This window comes from Pempheris klunzingeri, chromosome 3 (genome assembly GCF_042242105.1).
Source record: "Pempheris klunzingeri isolate RE-2024b chromosome 3, fPemKlu1.hap1, whole genome shotgun sequence".
Lineage (NCBI taxonomy): Eukaryota > Metazoa > Chordata > Actinopteri > Acropomatiformes > Pempheridae > Pempheris > Pempheris klunzingeri.
This window is the reverse complement of record NC_092014.1, coordinates 18,060,738-18,082,841: the sequence shown is the minus strand read 5'-3', so window position 1 is coordinate 18,082,841 and position 22,104 is coordinate 18,060,738. Positions and strand designations below refer to the sequence as shown.

The 22,104-nt window shown below is 41.7% G+C and overlaps 2 protein-coding genes across 2 annotated transcripts; one reads left to right on the top strand and one right to left on the bottom strand.

Moving 5' to 3' along the window:
- The first annotated feature begins 1,992 nt into the window (after positions 1-1,992).
- evpla (envoplakin a) lies at positions 1,993-19,359 on the top strand. The gene is made up of 22 exons (XM_070827592.1): positions 1,993-2,054; positions 6,977-7,076; positions 7,172-7,326; positions 7,700-7,823; positions 8,530-8,661; positions 8,809-8,850; positions 9,233-9,394; positions 9,516-9,623; positions 9,764-9,859; positions 9,985-10,095; positions 10,933-11,079; positions 11,178-11,332; positions 11,442-11,539; positions 11,671-11,843; positions 13,119-13,294; positions 13,504-13,642; positions 13,772-13,965; positions 14,635-14,785; positions 14,968-15,051; positions 15,173-15,280; positions 15,377-15,469; positions 15,577-19,359. The coding sequence occupies exons 1-22, from the start codon at positions 1,993-1,995 to the stop codon at positions 18,973-18,975; spliced, it is 6,009 nt and encodes a 2,002-aa protein (XP_070683693.1). The 3' UTR covers positions 18,976-19,359.
- An 832-nt stretch (positions 19,360-20,191) lies between these two features.
- ten1 (TEN1 subunit of CST complex) lies at positions 20,192-21,990 on the bottom strand. Its single transcript, XM_070828405.1, has 3 exons — positions 21,868-21,990; positions 20,817-20,974; positions 20,192-20,645 (listed from the first exon to the last, which is right to left on the bottom strand). Exons 1-3 carry the CDS (start codon positions 21,975-21,977, stop codon positions 20,494-20,496), a joined length of 420 nt encoding a protein of 139 aa, XP_070684506.1. The 5' UTR covers positions 21,978-21,990; the 3' UTR covers positions 20,192-20,493.
- Between the last annotated feature and the right edge of the window lie 114 nt (positions 21,991-22,104).

Genomic DNA, 22,104 nt, shown 5'->3' with positions numbered 1-22,104 from the left:
TTCACAAATGGAAAAAGAAATGCGTATTTATTTGAACCTGGTAGGGAGAGTGTACTCTAGAGAATAAAAGGGAAAAAGTCCAAGGTACAATATCGGCATCAGAGCTTTGTAAGACATCAAACGACCCTGCTGTGTTTGTCTGCTGTGTGTATTTTAATGAAAGAGGCCGGCACACCCTCACTGTGTTTCTGCCCCTGCTGTTTCCTCTCAGCTCAATGTGGAGGCCTGCAGGTGATTCCCCAACATCTCTATGTTGCCCTGCAAACTATCAAATTGAACTCATATACTTGAAATCACAAGTATGTCTGACCTCTACTGAGATCTCTGAAGGACCAGAGGGCAGCATCACATGCACATTTGCAGTCATTTCTATTTAATAGTTGTTACTTGGCATGTTCTCTGATGTAACGTTCTTGTTAACCGTGCTGTTGGTTGGTCCAGACTTTGTACAGACATTCATAGTCACTGAGAGGATGAATGAAATGTTTTGACAACTATTTTGCGTTTTGCTGCAAGGCATGAAAATGCAAGTGTTTGCGCAAAAATACAATGAATACCATTGATGCTCAACAAGCATGTAGCTGGACATTAAAGTCACATTCTTCCCTGATTTGGAGCAGTATCTCCACCCAAACGTTTCGGTTTGGAAGAGGAAGACAAATCACCATGTCGTTAATGAATGAAGGAATAAAACAGGAACCATATACAACAGCCTTCACCAGGTCTTGCCCATATATCTCTGAGCAACAGCAAGAGCATCTGTTTCTCCAGACAGGTGGATGCACCCAGACCGTATGACTGGACTGGTCAAAAATGTGTGCTGTCTGTACTGTTCCCCACTCTGCTACGACGAAAGCTGCCCAGCGGCATTCCTCGCCACGATTTCCTATTGTTGACATGCTGCAGAGAGACGCCCTGATCCCGAATGACTTGCATGCCTGAAGATGCTACACATGGGACTCTGCAATGAATGGACTAGGATTATGAAATGGCCCCAGTATATGACGGCACTAACTTCCTCTCTGGCCCACAGGTTGTCAGACACTTTTCCACTGTTGACAGTATACACTGTGTTTGTGTGTGTTTGTAACACTATCTGAGCCCTGACTGGGGGTCGGCACAGTGCAGCGCCAGGAGGAAGACGGGCGTGCCAGGCCATTACTAAAATCACTTGAAAGAAAATATTTTTTTTGAATCACCTGTTTACCTACAGTCTGCGATACCATATTTTGCTGACTCCTTCAGAGGAAGCAGAAAATGATCTTTTTTAAATCAGTGCCCTAGACAGTGAATTACCAGGTGTTATAGTTCAATTGGGCAAAACGTTGTTTGATCATTTTGGGGGCATTTTTTGTCTTTATTATATAGTGACAGTAGAGAGATGACACGAAACGATAGATAGATAGATAGATAGATAGATAGATAGATAGATAGATAGATAGATAGATAGATAGATAGAATTGGAATCAGTCATTGCCTTTAACTTGATTTCTCCCTCCTGTACTCGGTGGTGCTTCATTCCCTGCTAAATGCCATTTGAATAAAAGGGTTTGTTCTCAATGTCCTGCAGGAATTCAGAGTCCCTCCAGCCCATGAATTATGCATTGATGGCAATTAAAGGGCCCCTGCTCCCTGTGAGAGTTCTGAGAGTGTGTCAGGAACCTGATGAATAGGAAGGGCAGGACCAGAGGTTCCCACCTGGAAAGGAGAGTGCAGGGAACAGGTCTGTCCGGTCCGATCTTCCTCTGCTGGGTGGATGTCTGGGCGGTGACACACCTGTTCACCTGCCTGGGAGGAGCTGCCGGTGTTAAACACTGTGCTGACGCGAGTGAGTTTATGTGTATGTTTGAGTGTGATTGAAAGGAACCAAAGGGAGAGGAGAGACGGAGCGGGAGCCACAGGGTGAGGAAGACAGAGGCGAAGAAGGAGTAAAAAGGAGAGAGAGAGTGAGATTTTTGTGGGATCTCTGCTTGACCCCCCACCGCCTCCAGGATGTTTAAGAAAAAGGACACAGTAAAGGACAGCACGCTTAAGGTCTCGGGCAAGATCAGCAAGTGAGTTTTTTTCCTCCCCAAGGACTGTATGAATGTATGAAAGTGTGTGTGTGTGTGTGTGTGTGTGGGGTGACACTGTATCTCGGCCATGTTCCCCCTCCTCCTGTTCTTCCCCAGCCGAGAACTGTGTCATGTTTCCTGTGCGTGCAGTTGTCCTCTTTCTCCCTGAGTGTTGTGGTTCGCCTCCTGTTACATGATGGCTGGGTTGAAAGTTTGCTCAGGCAAATTCTTCACTGATTTCAAGTGCTGAGTTGTGTCAAAGTTAATCCTGAGATGTTACTGAGATGTTTGCCAGCCCTTTGATGGGGCCACGAGGTCAGGTTTACCTTGTAAACAACTCCGTGCTGTGAGACCACAGATGGAACTGTGTGCTCATGTAAGTGAAAGTCACAGAGAGGCTTCACTTCTTTTGTGCCTGCTTCTCAGGCACCCAAACCCTTAAAATCTGACTCCCAGGGCCACTTTTCTCCAAATCTGAACTGAGATTTAGACTTTTAACTGTTGGCAAAATGTTGTTGTTGGTGATCATGTTTCAAACAAGAAAAAAACGTCATCTAAGGACTGTGAGAGATGATTTGAGTGTCAGAAGATAATCAGACTGCTGATTAAAATATAGTAATGTGTGTCACAGGAGCAGTGCACGTGTGAGAATGGTACTTGAATTTCAGGTGGAAGTAGAAGGCTGCTTGCAACATGACCAAAGTTTTATAAAAAGGCTTTGTTTGTTGAGTAACGTCTGTTCCCGTCCTTTTCATGGCACGAACTTAGGGAGACATAGACAGTGTGGAGCCAAATCACCATTCATTCATCCGCCTTAAATCAAGGCGGAATCAAAGAAATCACCTGACTTAAATCAGCTCGTACTCTTGATCTAACTGCAGACAGAGAGACACGATGTCTTATCTAAGTAATGTGACAGCAGCACCCACATGTCAGCTACCAGAGAGAATCTGGAGATACTTTCAGCTGCCAAATTGACATCACAATACTGATGTGGTTTCACAGGCAGGTGGTGACCAGCCTGCGGTTTCACCTCACCCCGGCCATATTGTCCTCCTGCTCAGGGGTGAGGAGGGCTGGGCAGTCTGTACTGCTCAGCTGGTTTCTCTCTCTTATGTGGGCGTTGGCTCCTTTATGTTAACTCAGGACTTGTTGCTAGGTTCCTTTAGCCAATAAGAAACTTACATCACCAATCAAATCAGCTAAAAACAGTGTAAAGCAGGACTGCAAATAGTGATTATTTTCATTATTGATGAGCTTTAGATTATTATTCTAAATAAATTAGTTGTCATTTAGTCTATGAAATGTCAACAAATTTCACAGGAGTCCGGTTTGAAATTTTCAGGTCTTGTCCAAAAATCCATAAATTCTTATTTTTTTAAGTTGAAATGCTAGAAAAGCAGCAAATTCCCACTTTTCATAAAGCAAACCAGCAAATGTTTTACATCTTTACTTGATAAAAATGTGTTCAATTTAATCAATTTTATTGATAATGTTTCTATCTAACGAATAAAGTAATCAGTCAGCTTATTGTTTCAGTACTGACGTAGACTGAAAATGAACATTTGGTTGTTGGTTCACTCAAAAGCTCCATCTAGTCTTATGAAATGACATGCACAGGTAAAGTGCAGAACATAGTCGTGTGTGTGTGCTTGTGTGTTTGTGTATGTGTGTTTGTTTGTGTGTGTGTGTGTGTGTGTGTGTGTGTATGTGTACCATGTGATACTCATATTCTGAGGACATAAATCTGTTTATACAGTCACACTGTGGGGACTCTTCTTTTCTTCTTCTTCTTTTGGGAGGACAGAATGCAAGTCCCCATAACGCAAAAAAAATGTTTAGGGTACTCACAAAGATATAGAAGTACAAGTATGCGTGTGTCTGAGGTATTTGTATAAGGACAGATGACATGATGCCCATAAGCGCTGGTGTCTGAGTCCAGAGGCGTCCATCTTGTCCTGCTGGTGTGAACTGTCATGTAATTCACAGCTCACTTCCCATGTGACTATGACTGATGGCCGTAACTTCACTGCTGAGAACTGTCCGCATTCGAGGGACATTTCTTTGCTCTCTCAGTGGAGGGTCAAAGGGCTCACACATGGAGCTGAACCTGCTGAGCACCAAACTCTTCTAGCCCCCAAACTCATTGAGTTTTGTGATCTTGCAACTAAGTTAAAAAAATGACAGACAAGCCCTCCTAAATTATGCAGGTTATCCAGTTATCCTACCTTCAAGCTGAATCAGCCATAGCTGCTAGCTGTCAGGCTATCCTGCTACGGTCATTCACAAAAGAAACAATACGTTCGTTGTTTGGTCATTTTTTTTACAAACACACTGCAGCACATTTTTGATGCACATACATACAGATACAAACGTGTTCCTCAAGTGTTGTTATTTTTTTCTTACTGTGTATTTATGTTATCCATGCTGCTGTAACGGTACAATTTCCCAGTCTGGGATCAATAAAGTACATCTATCTATTGATCTACACACGTCCTCACAATCATTCATCTCCTTGACTGTTATTAACGAAGGAATGTGGACTGAGGGAGACAGACAAACCTCAAATGCTTATTCCATTTATATCCTCAACAATCTCCACTCCCATCCATGTAAGATAGTAAGATATTAGTAAAATTAAAACGAACTAAAACTCATGTCACAATTGTCATACCTCACCTAAGGAAAGTGTTGTTTTTTAGCCACTTTTAAAAACACTTTAATGTATTCAGCTTGGTTCAATGGCAACTATAATTATAAGACATATTAGGTGTTGGAACGTTAAACTCTCCAAATCTTTATCAAGACAGAGACAGGCGTTCAGTGTTTAACAGAAAATGAAAACCAGTAAATTTATTCAAAATTTTAATTTCTGTAGAAAAAAGTATCAAAGACCTCAAAACAATCACATCATACATGAGAAGGCAAATTTATTTATATAGCACCTTTCGGGCACAAGGCAACTCAAAGTGCTTTACAGGGACATAAAACACAATACAATAAAAACAAGACACAGAAACATCAAAGTGCATGTAAAAGATAATAAAACCACAGGAAAATGAATAGTTAAAGCTTATGAGAAGTGATGAAAGGCTGCAGATGATATTATCACGCTGCTTCTTCAATCCATGTTTCTTTTTCAGTTTAATTTATTTTCAAGCAGAGAGTCTCTTCCGACACACTCACTCACTGTGTGTGTGTGTGTGTGCAGCACATACCTGTCTCTCCTGCTGAGTGAGCAGGAATAGGGAGGTCATTGTCAGAGCGGCTGCAGAACCAGATCAGCTTGCAGCTCAGAGAGTCAGCGCAGGAGGACGTCCCTTCATTCCTCCGTCGCTCCACCATTAAAGAGCCCCGTGAACTTCAGATCGTCGTAGACCTGTCTTAGATGACAATTCCTTGTTTTCTCTTTCCAGGGAGACATGTCTGTGTACTCTGAGGTAGCTTTGGCATGCAGGGTAATTAACCAGGAGGTTTAGCATCATAGATGAAAAGTCTTTTAAGGTCGTAAAATCAGCCCTGAAGCAAGAGCAAGAGTTTGACATCTGTTACATACATAACATACAGTAGATGATTTATGATATGTCAGTGGAGACATTTTGTCGAGCTTAGTTTTTTGTTTGTGCAATAACCTAAAAAGGAAAGAACTACAGCTGTGGGTTCACTTTACCTTCCCAACTGATGCGACACTGATTTTAGAGTGTAAATGCTGCATATCATGAAAAATGTTCTCAGTGTTTAAGGGGTGTTAAAGAGCAACGGATGAATTCATGCGTGGTAAAATGATGTGTGCTTACTTATATACTACATACACAGCACAGTGACACCTGGATTTGTTTTTGTACGGCAGTTTTATCGTCCACCTCAGACGCACAAAGTAGGAATACGTATCTAGACTGAATAGTTTCCATTTCACCACAAACCCCGCCGCAATCAAAAGTCTGCAAAGCTGCTTTTGCACACTTTGCAAACAGTGGAACTTAGATACATTATAATTGACCACTAACTCCCCATTTGTTCAAATTCAGAAGATTTAGCCTCTGCAAAGCCTCTTCTACTAATACCTCTTCTTATTAGATTGTAACATCAATACTAAATCGTTGATTTTTGGCTCCAAAACTACAAATAGACCTTCTGTTTAGTTTTATAACTGTAGTAGACTCTCCTCCTCCTTTTGTCTGTGAGGCATCTCTCTACCTTTTCTCAGCCAAACACTGAGCGGCATCCACAGAGGCAGAGGGAGTGACAATCACAGTCCGCCACTGTGGAATGGTTAGCATTTCAGGAATGCTTCGGGGGTGGCTCGGGAGGTGAAACAAAATATCCTCGCATTGTCCCGACGCCATCCCAGCAGCCCTGGAGACAGTGTGTGACTTTGATCTTGTGTCTGATTTTGATAAACAGACATCAGTCAGATAATACAGAGGAGTGAAAAGATTGTCAGTGCAGATTTTTAATAATGGAGGTGATCTTGAAATATGTTTTGACCTTTAACTCTGTCTTACAACATGTCTCGGCTGCTGATGTGAAGTAGTGAAGATGTGTATCGGGGACTGAGGATGAAAATTAGCCTGCACGGCCAAATCAGTTTTAATCTTGAAAGCGAATCTTTCATAGTAATTCTTCTTTTTTCAACAAGAAATGCATAAAATTTTAAGGAATCCAGATGCCCTCTACATTTGTTTTCTGAGTTTACACTTGGTCAAGTTTATCAAGAAAATGCTTCCTTGTTCGGTCTCATCACAGTGTGCAGACCTAAAAGGCAAAACCTTAACTAGAGGGTCAGCACTCAGCTCCAGAGAACTGTGAGAGGGATTGTGGGGCACATGAAGGGAAGACTGAGCTGACTCTCTGCAGTACACGATCAGATCTTTGCTTGTGGTTTAATTCATGACCTTTTTTCACTCCTTCTCACTCTGCAGGAACCAAGCCAGCAGCTTGGCCTTGCTGATTGCCCAGATGCAAAAGGATGCCGACCAGGTGGAGAAGGACATCCTGCGGTCGGAGGAGCTGCTTTCTGTGGTGAGAACACACTAGCACGCACAGAAAGGCACTAATTATGCGTCACTTTAACTGGCAGTCCTCTTTAAAGACTAAGTGCTGTCTACCTCCACCAGGATGCTGAAAACGACAGGAAAGAGCTGCCCTTCGAGCATCAGAATGAGATATCAGACAAGCTGGGCAAGGCTGAGGGTCTGCTGAAGGACCTTTTCTTGGATGTCGACAAGGCCAAGAAGCTCAAACACCCACAGGCCAGAGAGATAGAGAGCGAGTGAGTAGTTACTCAATAATTACAATGCAGAGGATTTTACAGCATCGCTGCCCAATGGAGAGAAGTGTGGAAAAGTTCCCATGATCCTTTGATCATTGCCAATACATCATCGGGTCCCCATTCACAAGTCTTTATCTGTCAGTCAAGACAAACATGCAGAGAATAAACTTTTATTGTGAAAAGCAGCAAGAAGAAAAACTGGTGATAATAATCTAAATTATTGGGGGAATTATTTCACTATTTCATAATTTTTTATTTTATTTGGTCTACATTTATTTGTACAATTATTTCAGAAGGTATTGCACACTTTGGGTCTCCATAAATACTAAAGTCTGTGTGTCTTTGCGTCTCCTCTGCCCTCTGGTGACTCCAGTGTCATCCACCTCCATGAGCGCTGGTTGAAGGACTGTGCCTTCTACCGAGACATCTACGAGCAGATTGATGACGTGTCGCTGATGCCCAGAATCGACTGGGGGCCTGTTTTCAACCAGAAGCAAGTAAGTATAACGCGACTGTCTGAACATGTGGGGCAGTCTGTTTAAAACTCTTTGAAGGTCCTGATGTTGGCAGTATTTTATATATTTTTCATATTGTCAACTTGTCCCATTTAAATGACCAATATCAGTAATTGTCATAGAACTCCATTGTTGTCCAAAAACAATTAAAAATACATTAAAACATGAGCTGGGTAACATGTGTCCTAATCGCCATAGTTTTTGCTGTTAATGCCAAATGTGTATTAATCTGCCACTGAAAACTGCCCCCAAAAAATTCACTATTTTCTCCAGTTCTGATAATGGTTGCTAAAAACAACAGTTCCTAGCTATTTTAAAAACGTACTGATGTACTTTCTATTCTTGTACATGTCTGTCATTTTCTAAAGATTTACACCCTCAGGAACAAATGGGCTTTGGGCTGAGAGCCACAGACAGGATAGGGCTAAGAGCTATTTCTTGTTAGTTTTATATGGGATTGATTTATTGATAAGAAAACAATAGAATAATACCAGCTTTGTCCTTTAAACTCCTGTTCTACATGCATCAACACACCACTCTTTACAGACTCTCACTACTCTGTATTATCATTTTTAGTGGAGTTAAGCGACTTGAAAAAAAACCCACAAATCAGGCTGTCAGACTTGCCCTCTGGTGGTTGTTTTGTCTTTACATGCTATTAACCGTACTCTTCCTTCTGTGCTCTCAGAAACAGGTGAATGCGGAGGAGTACGGCCCCACCATGGCAGACCTGGAGAAGCAGATCGCCACTCACAACATCCTGCACAAAGAGATCGAGGCCTACAGCTCGCAGCTCTGCGTCAGCTCTGCAGGCAGCAAGGTGAACACACGCACCTCCATGAAAACACATTCACGTGATATTCTGGATCTCTTCACTTAAGCAAAACACGTAATGTTCAAAACTTTTAATGTCCCGCTTCTTTTAATCTCAACGTAAAATTGTTTCTGTTGCTGCTTTGCTTTTTAGGAGAAATATACAGCGCTGAAGAAACAGTACAACAATCTACTGGTGAGTTATTCACATGTAATAGTTCAATTTTCATCATTTCATTTTCAATTTCATGATGATAATCTTTGACTATAAAGAAAGTGAGTGAACATTTATTGGGGGTTCTTTGAGAAATGTCTCATCAAGTTAAAATCAATATTTACTCTTTCACTTTCACTGGTTAATGAGATGTGTGAGTATATGTTTGGTCATGAGATAGCTTGCTCACACTTATTTTACATTAAATGTCGGACAAAATTGTTATTGTTTTGCATTCATGTATCACAATTTTAAGTAATACATAGAATTTAGGAAGCCAAAAGCTCTAAAAATACTATTTAATTTTGAGAGACGCTGCTTGTACCTCTCAGGTTTTATTCAATTGTATTTCCTTTGTTGTCAGGACAACTCCAAGTGGCGTCGCCACTACCTGAACAGCCTGTATGAATACATGCAGGGTTGCAACAAGGAACTGGCCTTCCTGGGAGAAGAGCAAGATAAGATCAAAAAGCAGGACTGGAGTGATCGCATAGTGGACCCGCCTGACGTCCGCAGGCAGTATGAGGTCAGGACTGACGGGCTGTTCGGCCAAAACAGTGACAGACAGTGATCCAAACTGACTTATTTGTTCCGTGCTTGGATGACCAGACACATAAATAACCCCACTTTAACTTGATCTCACTCAGAACTTCAAGAGCAACAACCTGCTGTCCCACGAGAGCGAAGTGAACAAACTCCAGGATGAAGGAGACAGACTCATTGAACTGAAGCACCCCGCCAGTGCCACAATACAGGTACCTGTCGTTACCCACAAGACACTGCTCTCAACAGCACAGGCTTTGAGAGCCTAAAGTCTAAACATTACAAATGTCATGAACTCATCTGAATGCCATTTAAATCCAGACTAACTCTTAACATTACGTTACATTTCCAGGCTCAGAGAGACGCTGTGCGAAACGAGTGGCAGAAATTCCTGAATCTCTGCATTTGTCAGGAGACACATCTGGACAATGTAGAGGACTTCAAAAGGGTAAATCTAGGATGCCACAATTTGTCTTTATCACAATTTGCATTTGAGTCAATTGTGTGTGAGAGGATATGCGCACACTTTCTGGCACATTCTGGTTTTATACAAAAATCTGTGCTATTTTTCAGTACCAAATGGACACTGAGCAACTGTCTGAGACACTGACCAAACTCAACAACAGTCTGGACCCCAAGTCCATCAGCAAGAAGAGCAACTCAGAGACACTGCTGCAGTTCGAGGTACAGGGTAACTTTAATGGACATTATTACAGGAGCAGAAGTAAATACTGCAAGTCAATGCACTTAAGAAACTCAAGTTGCACCTCTCTGTGGGAGGAGTGGGACTTGGTCATATCAGGGGGAAAAAGAATAATCAGGGAAAAGAGGAGAAGGAGAATAAAATGAAATAGTGTACGACACTGTAGCTCTGTACCTCTGCTGTAAGTAGTTTTAATATGGAGCAGAAAAGGTAAAGAAATCTGACAAAAATCTAAAACAGCTTTATTTATATTGTTACTGTTGTATATTATGCATTTGTATATAGCTACTCATATGCTTCATTACTCTCATGTTATGATTTATTATCTAAATATGAATTTAGCTCACATGCACACATGCATTGTGATCAACTGAAAAAACATTTTCATTCCCTTGATAGTAAAGATGATAAAAATGGAATAAAACAACATCTCTTATAGAATTCATATCCACAGCATAATAAATATGCACAAACATATTTCAGAAAGTTTCCTTCTTTTGATAATTTCCTCATAAATTTTAGGTTTTGAAAAAGGTTTGTTCATTGAAGGTTTGTATGTTTTCATTAAGCTGTGAATCCCACCACCTCCTATCAATTTAAAAGAAGTTAATTTATTAAAGGAAGTTCAGCTCAGTGGGTTGCTCCCGCAGGTCACGAGTAACAAAACATTTATCAGGTGTCCTATGGTTCAATTCTCCAAGCACAAAGCTGCTTTGAACAATTGAATGATTGGATCTTTATTCTGGGATCATGTTTAAGATGAGGATTTGTTGCCATCTGCCATGAGATGAGTATTTCTTGTGTGTGACTCCCACCAGGCGGAGGAGAAGGCCGTGCAGAACAGTGAGCAGCAGCTCGCAGAGCTGAGGAGACGCAGCACCACCATCGCTCCCCTGAAGCTTCGACGCATCACCTCCAACAGACCCATCACACTGGAGTCCCTGTGTGACTGGGAGACAGATAAGGTGGAGCTTCTTATCCATAAACTGTTCATAGAGCATACTTCATTTCAGGTGTTTTTATGCACACACACTGACACTTTTTACTTATTATCATTATCTAGGATTCTCTGCCAAGAGGGGAGAAGCTCACCCTGAAATCCAACTCAGACATCGAGAAGTGGGATGTTATCTCCACTGACGGGACAACAAAAACCTTCCCAGGAGTTTGCTTCCAAATTCCTCCACCTGATCCAGAGGCCATTGATAAAGTGGACCTGTAAGTAATGCCGGAATGTTATTGTTATGCAGCTACAACAAACGCTGCAAGAGTGTGTCAGTGATATTGTTCCTTTTTCTCTCTCTCTCTCTATTCATTAACTCATCAGGTTGGGTGGTGAGCTGGAAGACATCAAGAAGAAAAGAGCTGCTCTGGCGGCATCTCTGAAGAATCACAAGTCAGAAATCGCCAGGTCTCAACAATCAGGTTGTTATCTAAGTAATCTAATTATATGGCATCATTAGTTCTATAAACCACGATTATTATTTGCAGTTACACAAACAGGTTTTCATTTTTATCTCGAGGCCACAATCTAATCAGTACATTTCCTCCTTCAGCCCCAGTGTCTTCTGCCCCGCTGGATCCCAAAGTGACAGCCCTGGCTCAGCAGCTGGACAAGTTGGACGATGACCTGGCCAGCGCCGAGGAGGGCATGCTGAGCCGCCTGAGAGCCCCTCTGAACCAAAGCGACCCTGTCGGAGATCTGGCCAACAGGCTGAGGGATCAGGAGGTGAGTCACAAACAGAGATTGGCACTGGTAGCTGTGTTATTCATTTAATCTTTGATTGCTGGAGCTGAGATTGTTCCTGTTAATGTCCACGTTTCACCTTACATTACTAACTTTGGTAGGTTTTATATATATATATATATATATATATATACATACATATATTCAGCTTGAAATCCTTTATTTGATCTACAGAAATGTGTAAAATGATAAAGCAATATGCAAAACAGTATGTCTGTCCATTCTTAGTGCTCATAAATACCAACAGAGCCACTTCAGTTTGAACTAAAACATATTTCCAGACTTAGCACACCATTTTATCCTTATATAAGGCCACACAGTGGTTTTAACCATTCAGCATCAGGAAATCATCCATGGTGCACTGCAGAGGGCAGTACTGCAGTACTGTACATTGGAATGTTTTGATAATAAAGTTTTGCTAGAGAACAAACTCATCTTTAAATCTGGGTCAGCGTGTGATTCATGCTGCTGTCAGCTGACAAATAAATTACTTTAAACTAAAACGACTTTAATTAATTCCACTTTGGCGGGCTGGTTGTACTTTATGTCACCCTTCCAAGACTGAGTTTATGTATGTTGGGCTCACCACACGGTGAAGACCGCATGGTGAAGACCACATGTTTCTTTGTCTGTGGAACTAGGGACTCCATTCCCCAGTGTCCCCCAGTTTCACAGATAGGTGTGAAATCTACCCTGGACCCAGCTCCACAGATTTTATGTCTTCTTTAATGTTGTACAAGGGTGACTACTGCCAACCTCTACACTGTCAAGAACTCCAAAATACTTCAGCTAGCTATCAATGTGGTAATTTTGGTAGTAATTATTAAATTAATTATAAAACATAATTCCAAATTGATAGTTTAGTACTTTTATGAGACTAAATCAATTAAAACGACTATATTTTCCTCGTTTTTCGAGGTGGTGCCCCAATCGAGGTGGACTTTATTCAAAGTTCCATTTATTTTAATAATTATTAATTATCCTTGATAATTATTAATTATTTCTGATAGCCAAATTGAACTTTACCACTTGTTAAACCCCAACATGTATATATACTTATTTCATGTATCAAACTTTCATTTATTGAAACACTTGAGTGTCTGAATAACTGAAGTTATAAGTATTTGAATACTTAACATTAAATCCTTTGATGTGATCTCTCATGAGTCTAGGCATTGTCTCAAATGTGTGAAAATTGATGATACCCTGCAGTATATTAGTGCATGTATCTACAGTTTCTACATTTGCCCTCTACAGAAAGATGCAGAGGATCTGAAGGCTCTGGAGCAGCAGAGGCTGGAAGCTCAGGCTGCCCTGCAGCCCCTCCTGTCCAAAGATGCCAGCGGTGCCTCTTCAGCACTGCCACTTAAGCTGAATGACGCCAACAACAAGTACAACAGCATTGCAGAACTTGCTGACCTGTACAAGAAGAAGTAAGTGTGTGTTTTGTGTAGGATGTATGCAGTGACATGGTGGAGGGTTTTGTCTCCACTGAAAATATAGTTACCCCTGTGCTAATAAAGCACATTACATATTTTTCCTCAAAGAACAAATAAATTATTAAAAAAAAAAAAACATTAACACCTGTCATATGTCTGTTTTTGTCATCAGTCAATATCAGTGTACATTTTTTTTTTATCAGAGCGAATGCATCTCTCAATCTGGAGGGCCAGATTAAAAAGGTGGATGGCCTTGTCTCTGGGTTTGAGAAGCAGCTGAGTGAAGATGGTCCAATCCCTGATGCACCAAACACAATTCAAGCTCGCACTGAGGACATTCAGGTGAGGAAATCTACATTTCCACATTCCTTTAGAATTCTTCCTCTGCCACATAAAAGGCAATTCTCTTTCTCATAGACTCAACTTTAGACTGGACAGATGTAAATTGCACCTCTGCTTTCCTTTATTCAGTCTCAGCGAAAGCCTGTGGCAGCGGCTCAGGGCGACATGAAGAAGCTGAGTCAGGATCTGGAGACCACAGAGCAGCTGTGCAGCTCTCTGCAGCAGGGCTATCAGGAGTACTGCCCCGACATCCAGCGCCAGAGAAAAGAGGTCAATCAGTTGCAGACCCGCTACGCAAACGTGGCCAACCAGCTGAATGAGAGGTGAGAATCCCACTGCAGTCAAATCAGTTCATTTTAGTTAGTTTACATAGAAAGTCAGACCAGAAGTAATTTGGTGTCATTTAATAGACTGGGAACCCTCAAAGGAGACAGAGGGTGAATCTGAGGGGTCACAGGAAGATCAAAATGAAAGCAAAGATGAAAAAAAAAGAAAAATTACATTACATACATATTTTGCAATATGTATTAGATTTTTTAGATCATTTCTTTTCGTTAGCCCAATAAAAAGTATTGACATACTCATCTTGTGAATAAATTGCATGCACTGTAGTGTACACAACTTTGCTAGCACACCTGGACTAAAACATATTATACATAATTTGAGATGAAATGGTTTTTCTTTCTTTCTTTGTTTTTTTTTTTTTTTAATTAATGATGCAAATAAAAGGATGATGTTAGTCCTTATTTTGCAGTTGTGGGCAATTTTGATTACATGTAAATGACGTACATACAGCACATAGAGAAAACAGTATGCCTTGACGGGGTGTGGTCAAACAAAGGTGTAAGCTACTAATACCTGAGATAAAACTACATTTTAGGAAACGGAAAGAAAAATCAACAGCTCTTTAATTTGAAAATACTATGATGCAGAGCTTTTGCAAAGTGAATTATTTAATTTTCTTTTATTGTCACATCAATTAATTTTCTCAGAGAAAACATCTTACAAGAAGCCGCAACCAAAAACCAGGAATTCCAGAGCACATATAAATCCCTGAACTCCTTCCTGGACAATCTGCCGACAAACCAGATAAACGACAATGACGATATGACTCAGGTCACTGCTAAGCAGAGCTCCCAAGAGGTGAGGCTCTCCTCTAACCATACAAAGTATTGTGGAAAATGTCTGAGGGTGTTTTTTTTGTTCTGAACAACCAGAGCATCTACTCCTCTAATAATCTCTTTGTTAGTGATGTACTTTGCTCTTTGATTAAATGATATTAATAACTCATTGCGATTACCATCTGTTAAAACTTTTCACCACAGAGAGTGATGGATGACTTGAAGAGGAAGGGAGATGATGTAGACAGAGTGACTGATCTGTCTCAAGATCTGCAGAATCTACTAAATGTAAGACTCAAAACACATTATAATTCAGTGCTAAAAAATATTACATCAGACAGAGTGAGTAGCTCTTCCTGGTCACCAGTGACTCAAACCAATATGAAACTAATTCTTCACATCTCTGTAGGAATATGAGTCCAATGTCGAAAAATACAACAGTACACTTGAAGATGCTGGAGCCACTGTTGCAGAGATACCTTGCATGCCCATCCTGGCTGATACTGTTCAGAAACAGGTGACATTTAAACTTCTATGTTTTTAACATAATATAGATTTGTTATATTCATTAAAAGATCAAGGAGGCTGAAGATTGTTGTGTTATTTGTTACAGGAGAAGAATCTGGTCAACCGTTACGCTGAAGCAACAGCTGAAAACAACCAACGCCAAAAACAGATGGGCTTGGCTAAGAATCTCATCTTGCAAGTAAGAAAACAGCTCATCAATAAAAATAGTTTACTATTCTTTATATGACCTCTTCACTGCAGTATATCGTCTCAAATCATTCAATTCATTTGCTTTTCCTGCTGCAGAATGAAGAGAAAGTCCACCTGGTGGCACAGCAACAAGTGCAGCTTGAAAGCCAGCAAAGAAGTTTCTCTGAGCAAAACGGCCTGCTCAAAGAGCTGGATGATGAGAAGGAGAGGACGGTTTTTGCCGAGAAAAAAATGCAAACCTTTAAAGACAGGATGCTGTCGTTGAAGAATCGCAGAGGAGTGGAGCGCGTTGAGGAAAAGGAAGTGCTGCAGTACTTCCGCGACCCAAAACTGGAAAGTGATTTGGCTGCTCTGCAGAACACACTGCATGAAGAGACCCTGAGGCGTAGTACCACACAGTCCGAGATTGAGGTGCTTAACCAGAAATTCACCATCCTGGAGGAGACCTTGAAAAACACTCCACCCAAACTGGTGACCAGAGAGGTGACAGAGTTTGAGAGAGATCCTCAGCTGGACATAGAGGCCGCTAAGATAAGAGACGAAATAGCAAGGATGAGAGATGAAATTCGAGTGAGAGATGGGGAGCACATTCAGATGAAGACAGAAGTCACGATTCTCCAGCAGAAGCAACCACCCATCAAAGAGAAGGTGGTTAAGAAGGAAGTAAAGAAAGTAGAACGGGACCCAGAGATGGAGAGAGCAGTGCGAACATTCGAGACTGAGATTTCTGATGAGAGCAACAAGAGCAAGCTCCTCAACGATGAAATCTTCCAGACAAGGAGCCAAATTAATGCGCTTGAGAGGCTGATTTCTAACATCCAGCCTAAGATCATCACTAAGGAAGTGAAAAAGATTGAACAAGACCCTGAACTCATCACTGAATCGAAGAAGCTTCGAACAAGTCTTGAGGAAGAGACGATCGAAAACCACTCTTTGTCCAACGAGCTGATGGGGCTCCACAGCCACTACAGAGAAGTTCAAGAGAGGAAACCAAAAATCGAGGTGAAGGAAATCGTCAATGAGATCTACCGGATAGACCCGAGCACAGAGGTAGAGATAATGCGGCTCAGGAAGGACATACAAGACTCCAACAAGGGGCGCTCAGATCTGGAGAGGGAGACCACGCAAGTAACATCTGAGGTGAATATCCTTCACTCTGAGAAGCCCAGGGTGGAGCTGAAGGAAGTTCTCCAAGAGGTGGTTAAGGAGGAAAGAAGCCCTGAAAATGAGAGAGAGATTCAGAGGCTAAATGATCAGGTGTACCATCTACACACCAATTTCAACTCCCTCCAGGACCAGGTGAGTGTACTAAGGAAAGACAGGGACGAATTGAAGGCTGAAAAGTCCAAGATAGAGACCAAAGTTGTCACTAGAGAAGTCATCAAGTATGAACCTGATCCTCTGTTGGAGAAAGAAGCTGACCGCTTGAGAAGAGATGTGCGGGAGGAGGCACAGCTGCGGCGCAGCATTGAAGAGATGGTGTTTGATCTGAAAAACAAATACATCCTGTTGGAGCGACAGAAGCCTGAGGAGAAAATGATTGTGCAGGAGGTTGTGCGTTTACAGAAGGACCCAAGGCAGTTAGTTGAGCATGAGAGGCTCGGCAGGAACCTTGATGAGGAAGTATCGAGCCGGCGTCAAACAGAGCTAGAGTTGCAGCAGCTAAGAGCAAAGGTGGAAGATAAAGAGAGAATCCTGAGAGAGAGTGATGAGCGCCAAAAGAGGATTCAAGTCGAGTCTGAGCTCAGAGAGATGCGACTGCGCATCAGACAGCTGGAAAATGCCCCACCTCCTGTTGAGGAGAGTATTGTTGTTGAGGAGGTGCTGAAGGTTGAAAGGGACCCAAGACTGGAGAGAATGACAAGCGGTCTTCGGTCGGACATGGACAAGGAAACCAGCAATATCCTGCGTCTCCAGAGAGACATCCACAGTCTCACTCTAAAGCTTGAAATCCTGCAGAGGGAGAAGTCTGGTGAGAAGACAGTGTACAAAGAAGTCGTTCGTGTTGAGAAAGACCAGGCTGTCGAAGCGGAGAGGGATCGCCTGAGGGAGCAGGTATCTCAGCATAAATTTAGCAGACAAGACCTGGAAGATGAAATCAGACGCCTCACTGATAAAATTCACGTTTTGACAAGCACCAAGTCCAGCTCTTCGAGAGAGGAGAATACCCTCATTATGAACAGAGATGCCTTACAGAGGGAGAGGGACAACCTCACTCAGGAGCTCAAGACATTCGAGGCCAAGAAACACGACATCAGCCTGTCTTTCCAGCAGCAGAGCAGACTAATGAGTGAGAGAACACAGATGGGCAGGCAGAGGAGTCTTAAGTTGGGGTCTGACATCCAACGTCTGGAGAGGGAGATCCTGGATGAAAAAGACAAGATCCATCTGCGAGACAGCACCATCAGGGAACTCCTGCAGAACCTGCAGAGAGAGGAGCAAGCAGAGACGAGGACCAAAGAGACCAATGTCTCCACCAAAATCACCATTCTGGATCCAGATACAGGCAAAGACATGTCTCCTTATGACGCCTACCTGCAGGGCCTGATCGATCGCCAGCAGTACATTCATCTGCAGGAGCTGGAGTGTGACTGGGAGGAGATAACATCCATGGGACCTGATGGAGAGACGTCTGTATTGCAGGATCGCAAGAGTGGAAAGCAGTACTCCATCAAATCTGCCCTGAAGGAAGGCAGGCTGACAGAGCATCAGCTACAACAGTACAAACAGGGCAAGATTCCCATCTCAGAGTTTGCCTTGCTGGTTGCGGGCGACAATAAGAAGCAACCCCAGTTCAACTCAATCATCCCAAAGTCCACCACGACAGTGAAATCAGCCACCTCAGATATCTCCACTGCCAAAGAAATGTACCCAGTTGCTGGAATAGTGGATACAAACACTGACACCTACTTTACCATACGCAGTGCCACCCTGCGTAAACTGATCGACCCCACCACTGGCCAAAGACTTCTGGAGGCTCAGGCATCAACAGGCGGCATCATTGACATCAACAGCAATGAGAGATGCACAGTTCACAAGGCAGCAGCCAGAGGCCTCATCGAGGATAGTCAACTCCAGAGGCTCCTCAATGCACAGAAAGCCTTTGCTGGAGTTGAAGACCCCATGACCAGAGAGTGTTTGTCTGCGGGAGAGGCTGTTCAGAAAGGTTGGATGCCGAAGGAAACTGCTATGCGCTACATGGAGGCCCAACACCTGACTGGAGGGCTGGTCAATCCCAACACCAGTCGCAGAGTCAGCATATTGGATGCCATTGGGTCAAAAATGATCGACAGTACAATGATGAGGGAGCTGCAGGCTGAGGCACGCTACCCCAAGGATATTGTGGATCCAATCACAAAGGAGAAGATCAGCTACAAACAAGCTCTGGATCGCTGTAAGAAAGACCCAAGCTCAGGCCTACCGATGCTGCCTGCCTCCTCCAAAGAGTCTGGTTACACTCCAACGTACAACTCTAATAGATATGCAAGATTCTAGACGTGTTTACAACATGCTGGAGTTATCTGGTCTGTGGAGTGATGTGCTAAAAATATACTGTTAGATTATGGGAAATCCATATGAAATCCATTGCGTTAATTACAATGTACATTCTGACTCAGGAAAAGTCTTCTACTGCAAAGCTGTCTGTCTAGCTAAAATTACTGCTGCTGAGATGCCTTTGTTTACCAAACATGTGTGATGTGGGCAGTTTTTTTGGATATAATTTAAAAAATATAAATGCAGTTTATCTTTGATATTATTGTGTTCTTAGGGATACTGGGGCATGGTGCAATGCTATTTACCAAGATTGATTTGATTCTGTTATACTCATGGGCCATCCTTGGCATTGTTCACTTTAAACTCAATCTTGTTTGATACTTTATAAAGAAACAAATATCAATAAATTTAAATTATCATGTTAAAGTGCATGAATTCCTTCACTTTTTGTATTGTGTACTCTTCGTAAATAACACACAAGCAGGTACAATAGACAGTTTTTCAACATTCACTTTAAATTAATCCCACATTATTATGTTTTAACCCAGTTAAAATGCTTGTAAATTTCAACCTCACAAGAGCTGCAGTTAATTTTATTATCATCTACCAACTGGTCTATAAAATAACAGTACGTAAACAAAAAAACAGATCTTCACATGTGAAAAGCTGGAATCAGGAAATATGTTGCATTTTTGCATCATTAATAGACTAATCTTTTAAAATCCAGTTCACATTAAGGTCATAATCTGTGATGACAAAGGTTGGGATCCACTGCATTTATGGCCTTGTGCCTGTATAGGTTACTAATTTGACCATGCAGTACATACTGTATATGTACATGATGACAAAGTTTAAAAATGTGTTCACAGCTATAAATACAGAAGACGTGGTCCTAGTGAAGACAGGTCTATGCTTTCAATTCTTTAAATGAATATAGTTACAGCATGGATTCATACAACTTTCAATGAATGTTTTGCATTCATACTGCTGCATACAATTTTAAACTATTTCCATTTTAATGAGTGGAATATACACATAGTTTGGTTACATCTATATTATGCGACCTATACATGACATATTGATTGTAACAGTTTTAAAGCATTTTTGAAAGATGTCAGTACACAAAGTTGGATCGAGAATGTTAAGACTGGTAAGTCCCACCATGTAAAATGGCAACACTGACAAACTATTATTGTTAGATGTCTCAACACTGAGAAAAATGCACCATCTTCACAAGTCATGGAACCAAAACACCTGCTATTAATTGGTCATTGACATCCTAATGTCTGTCCATTCATTTTGGGTTTTAATTGTCAAATAGTCACCCCAGGACTGATAAAGTGCAGAAAGCTGTTATAGTCCGAGGTAGACAAGACAGTGATATAAACTGAAGTAAGCCTGTGTCTTTCACACAGACCCAAACAGCACTCCAGTGACTTTGGCAAGCTTAAGAGGCAGCACTATAGTCCTGAAGCTCAACGAATGCCCACCGGGAACCTTGATCAGTGAGGACCCTGGTTAGGTCACAGGTGCAGGTTGTGCAGCATCCTCCTGTCTCTGCTCCCTCTCCCTGAAGAAGCTCCTTTGCTCGTTGATGGCTTTCTGTAGAAGGGCAATGTTCACACCATCAACACAGTTCAGCACACGGGCACGGACCATCTCACGGACCCCTGTCAGATGGGAAGATGGGGATAAAGGCAGGCGATAGAGGCAAAGAGTCCTGCAGGTATTTAAATGTTTGACTGATATGTGAATTCAAGAAAAACAAAAAACTGCTGTTTGAAAATCCTGATAAATCATTCCACAATACCCAGTAGTAAGAACAAAAAGTATTACCTTACCTTCAGCATTTTCCAGCTCACCCAAAACAATGTACTGGGCCCCGATTATCGGGTTAAAGGGCTCCACAAACCCGGTGTGGATGGCCACGTGGTGCTCTTTTGAAGCATGCTGAGCTGAAAGCGTAGCCCTGGACTCCTCAGGCTGATAGCAGGTAAGTCTGGAAAAACAAACAGGTAGCTTTAGTGTCCAAGTCAGCCTGTATATTATACAATTCAATCTTTACTTTTTGTGAGTGTTAGCACAGTACAGTACAGTTTTGATGTCCCATGTTGTGACATGCATTGTTACTGATTAAACTACCCAACAGTATGTACAGTAGACACAATTGGCTCCGGTTCAACTGGCTGAAACATTAAAATGCTTAATGTTAATGCAACATGAATAATACTTAGAATATACATAGAATATAATAATAAAATACTGACACAGGTCATACTGCTGTATAAACAGTATGTTTTTACATACTACCTTTACTGGACTAGTTAGGTACAATTTAAGAATATGATTTGTCAAACCTGGACTTGTCTAAATATGGTTAAATACCCTGCCTCAGATCTGAGATATCTTTATTCTGTTTGTGAAGACAGAAAAAAACTCCATTTACACCACATCAGACCAGGTATAAAGAAAAAATACTCTGAAGAGTATGAAACCGATAAATAGTATAGTTTTTATACATTCTCCTACTTTGCTAACTTCTAGTCAACACATTTTCATAATAAGGACAATTTCTTTTTCTCCATCCCGATCACACAAGGCCAGGTCTAACTGTACTTCACACTTGATGATCCCGGACCAGATTAAAATGGAGAGTTTGAAGATTGTTTACAGTTTTTGAAAACAGAAAAAAGGATGATTGCAGCGCGTTTTTTCCATCCAAACCTCATTAGACAAAGTAAAATTAAATAAAAAACTGAACTTAAATTTGTCAAATATGGGCTAGAGTAACATGTAGTCACTACAGACAATGTAAACACATTTTGTGACTTGCAGGATTTTTATTCATTTTGCAAAAACATCAAAATGATCGTAGGTCCAAACAAATCCCACCTGCCAAATACTCTCACTGACTCTCCGTCCCGCACAACTCCTGAGTTTACTTCCCAGGGGAAATAGAAAACTGCAGCTGCGGGAAGCATCGTGGAACAAAAACCTGACATACAGTCAGACACAGCTGTATAATGTCTGAATAACGTGAGTGAAGCGTCCATGCAGTGAAATGTTGAGGATGGCCGACCACTACCGGGATACATGTCACATGACTGATATGTGTCACATGACCACTAG

What these genes read in the sequence shown, in the direction of transcription:
- ten1 (XM_070828405.1), bottom strand. Translation starts at nt 21,977, where the DNA reads ATGTCAGGTTTTTGTTCCACGATGCTTCCCGCAGCTGCAGTTTTCTAT. An exon ending in TCAGTGAGAGTATTTGGCAG is followed by an intron (nt 20,975 to 21,867) that starts GTGGGATTTGTT and finishes TTGTTTTTCCAG; the next exon opens with ACTTACCTGCTATCAGCCTG. An exon ending in TGAGCTGGAAAATGCTGAAG is followed by an intron (nt 20,646 to 20,816) that starts GTAAGGTAATAC and finishes CCCATCTGACAG; the next exon opens with GGGTCCGTGAGATGGTCCGT.
- evpla (XM_070827592.1), top strand. Translation starts at nt 1,993, where the DNA reads ATGTTTAAGAAAAAGGACACAGTAAAGGACAGCACGCTTAAGGTCTCG. An exon ending in CTGTTTTCAACCAGAAGCAA is followed by an intron (nt 7,824 to 8,529) that starts GTAAGTATAACG and finishes CTGTGCTCTCAG; the next exon opens with AAACAGGTGAATGCGGAGGA. An exon ending in CTAAGCAGAGCTCCCAAGAG is followed by an intron (nt 14,786 to 14,967) that starts GTGAGGCTCTCC and finishes TTTTCACCACAG; the next exon opens with AGAGTGATGGATGACTTGAA.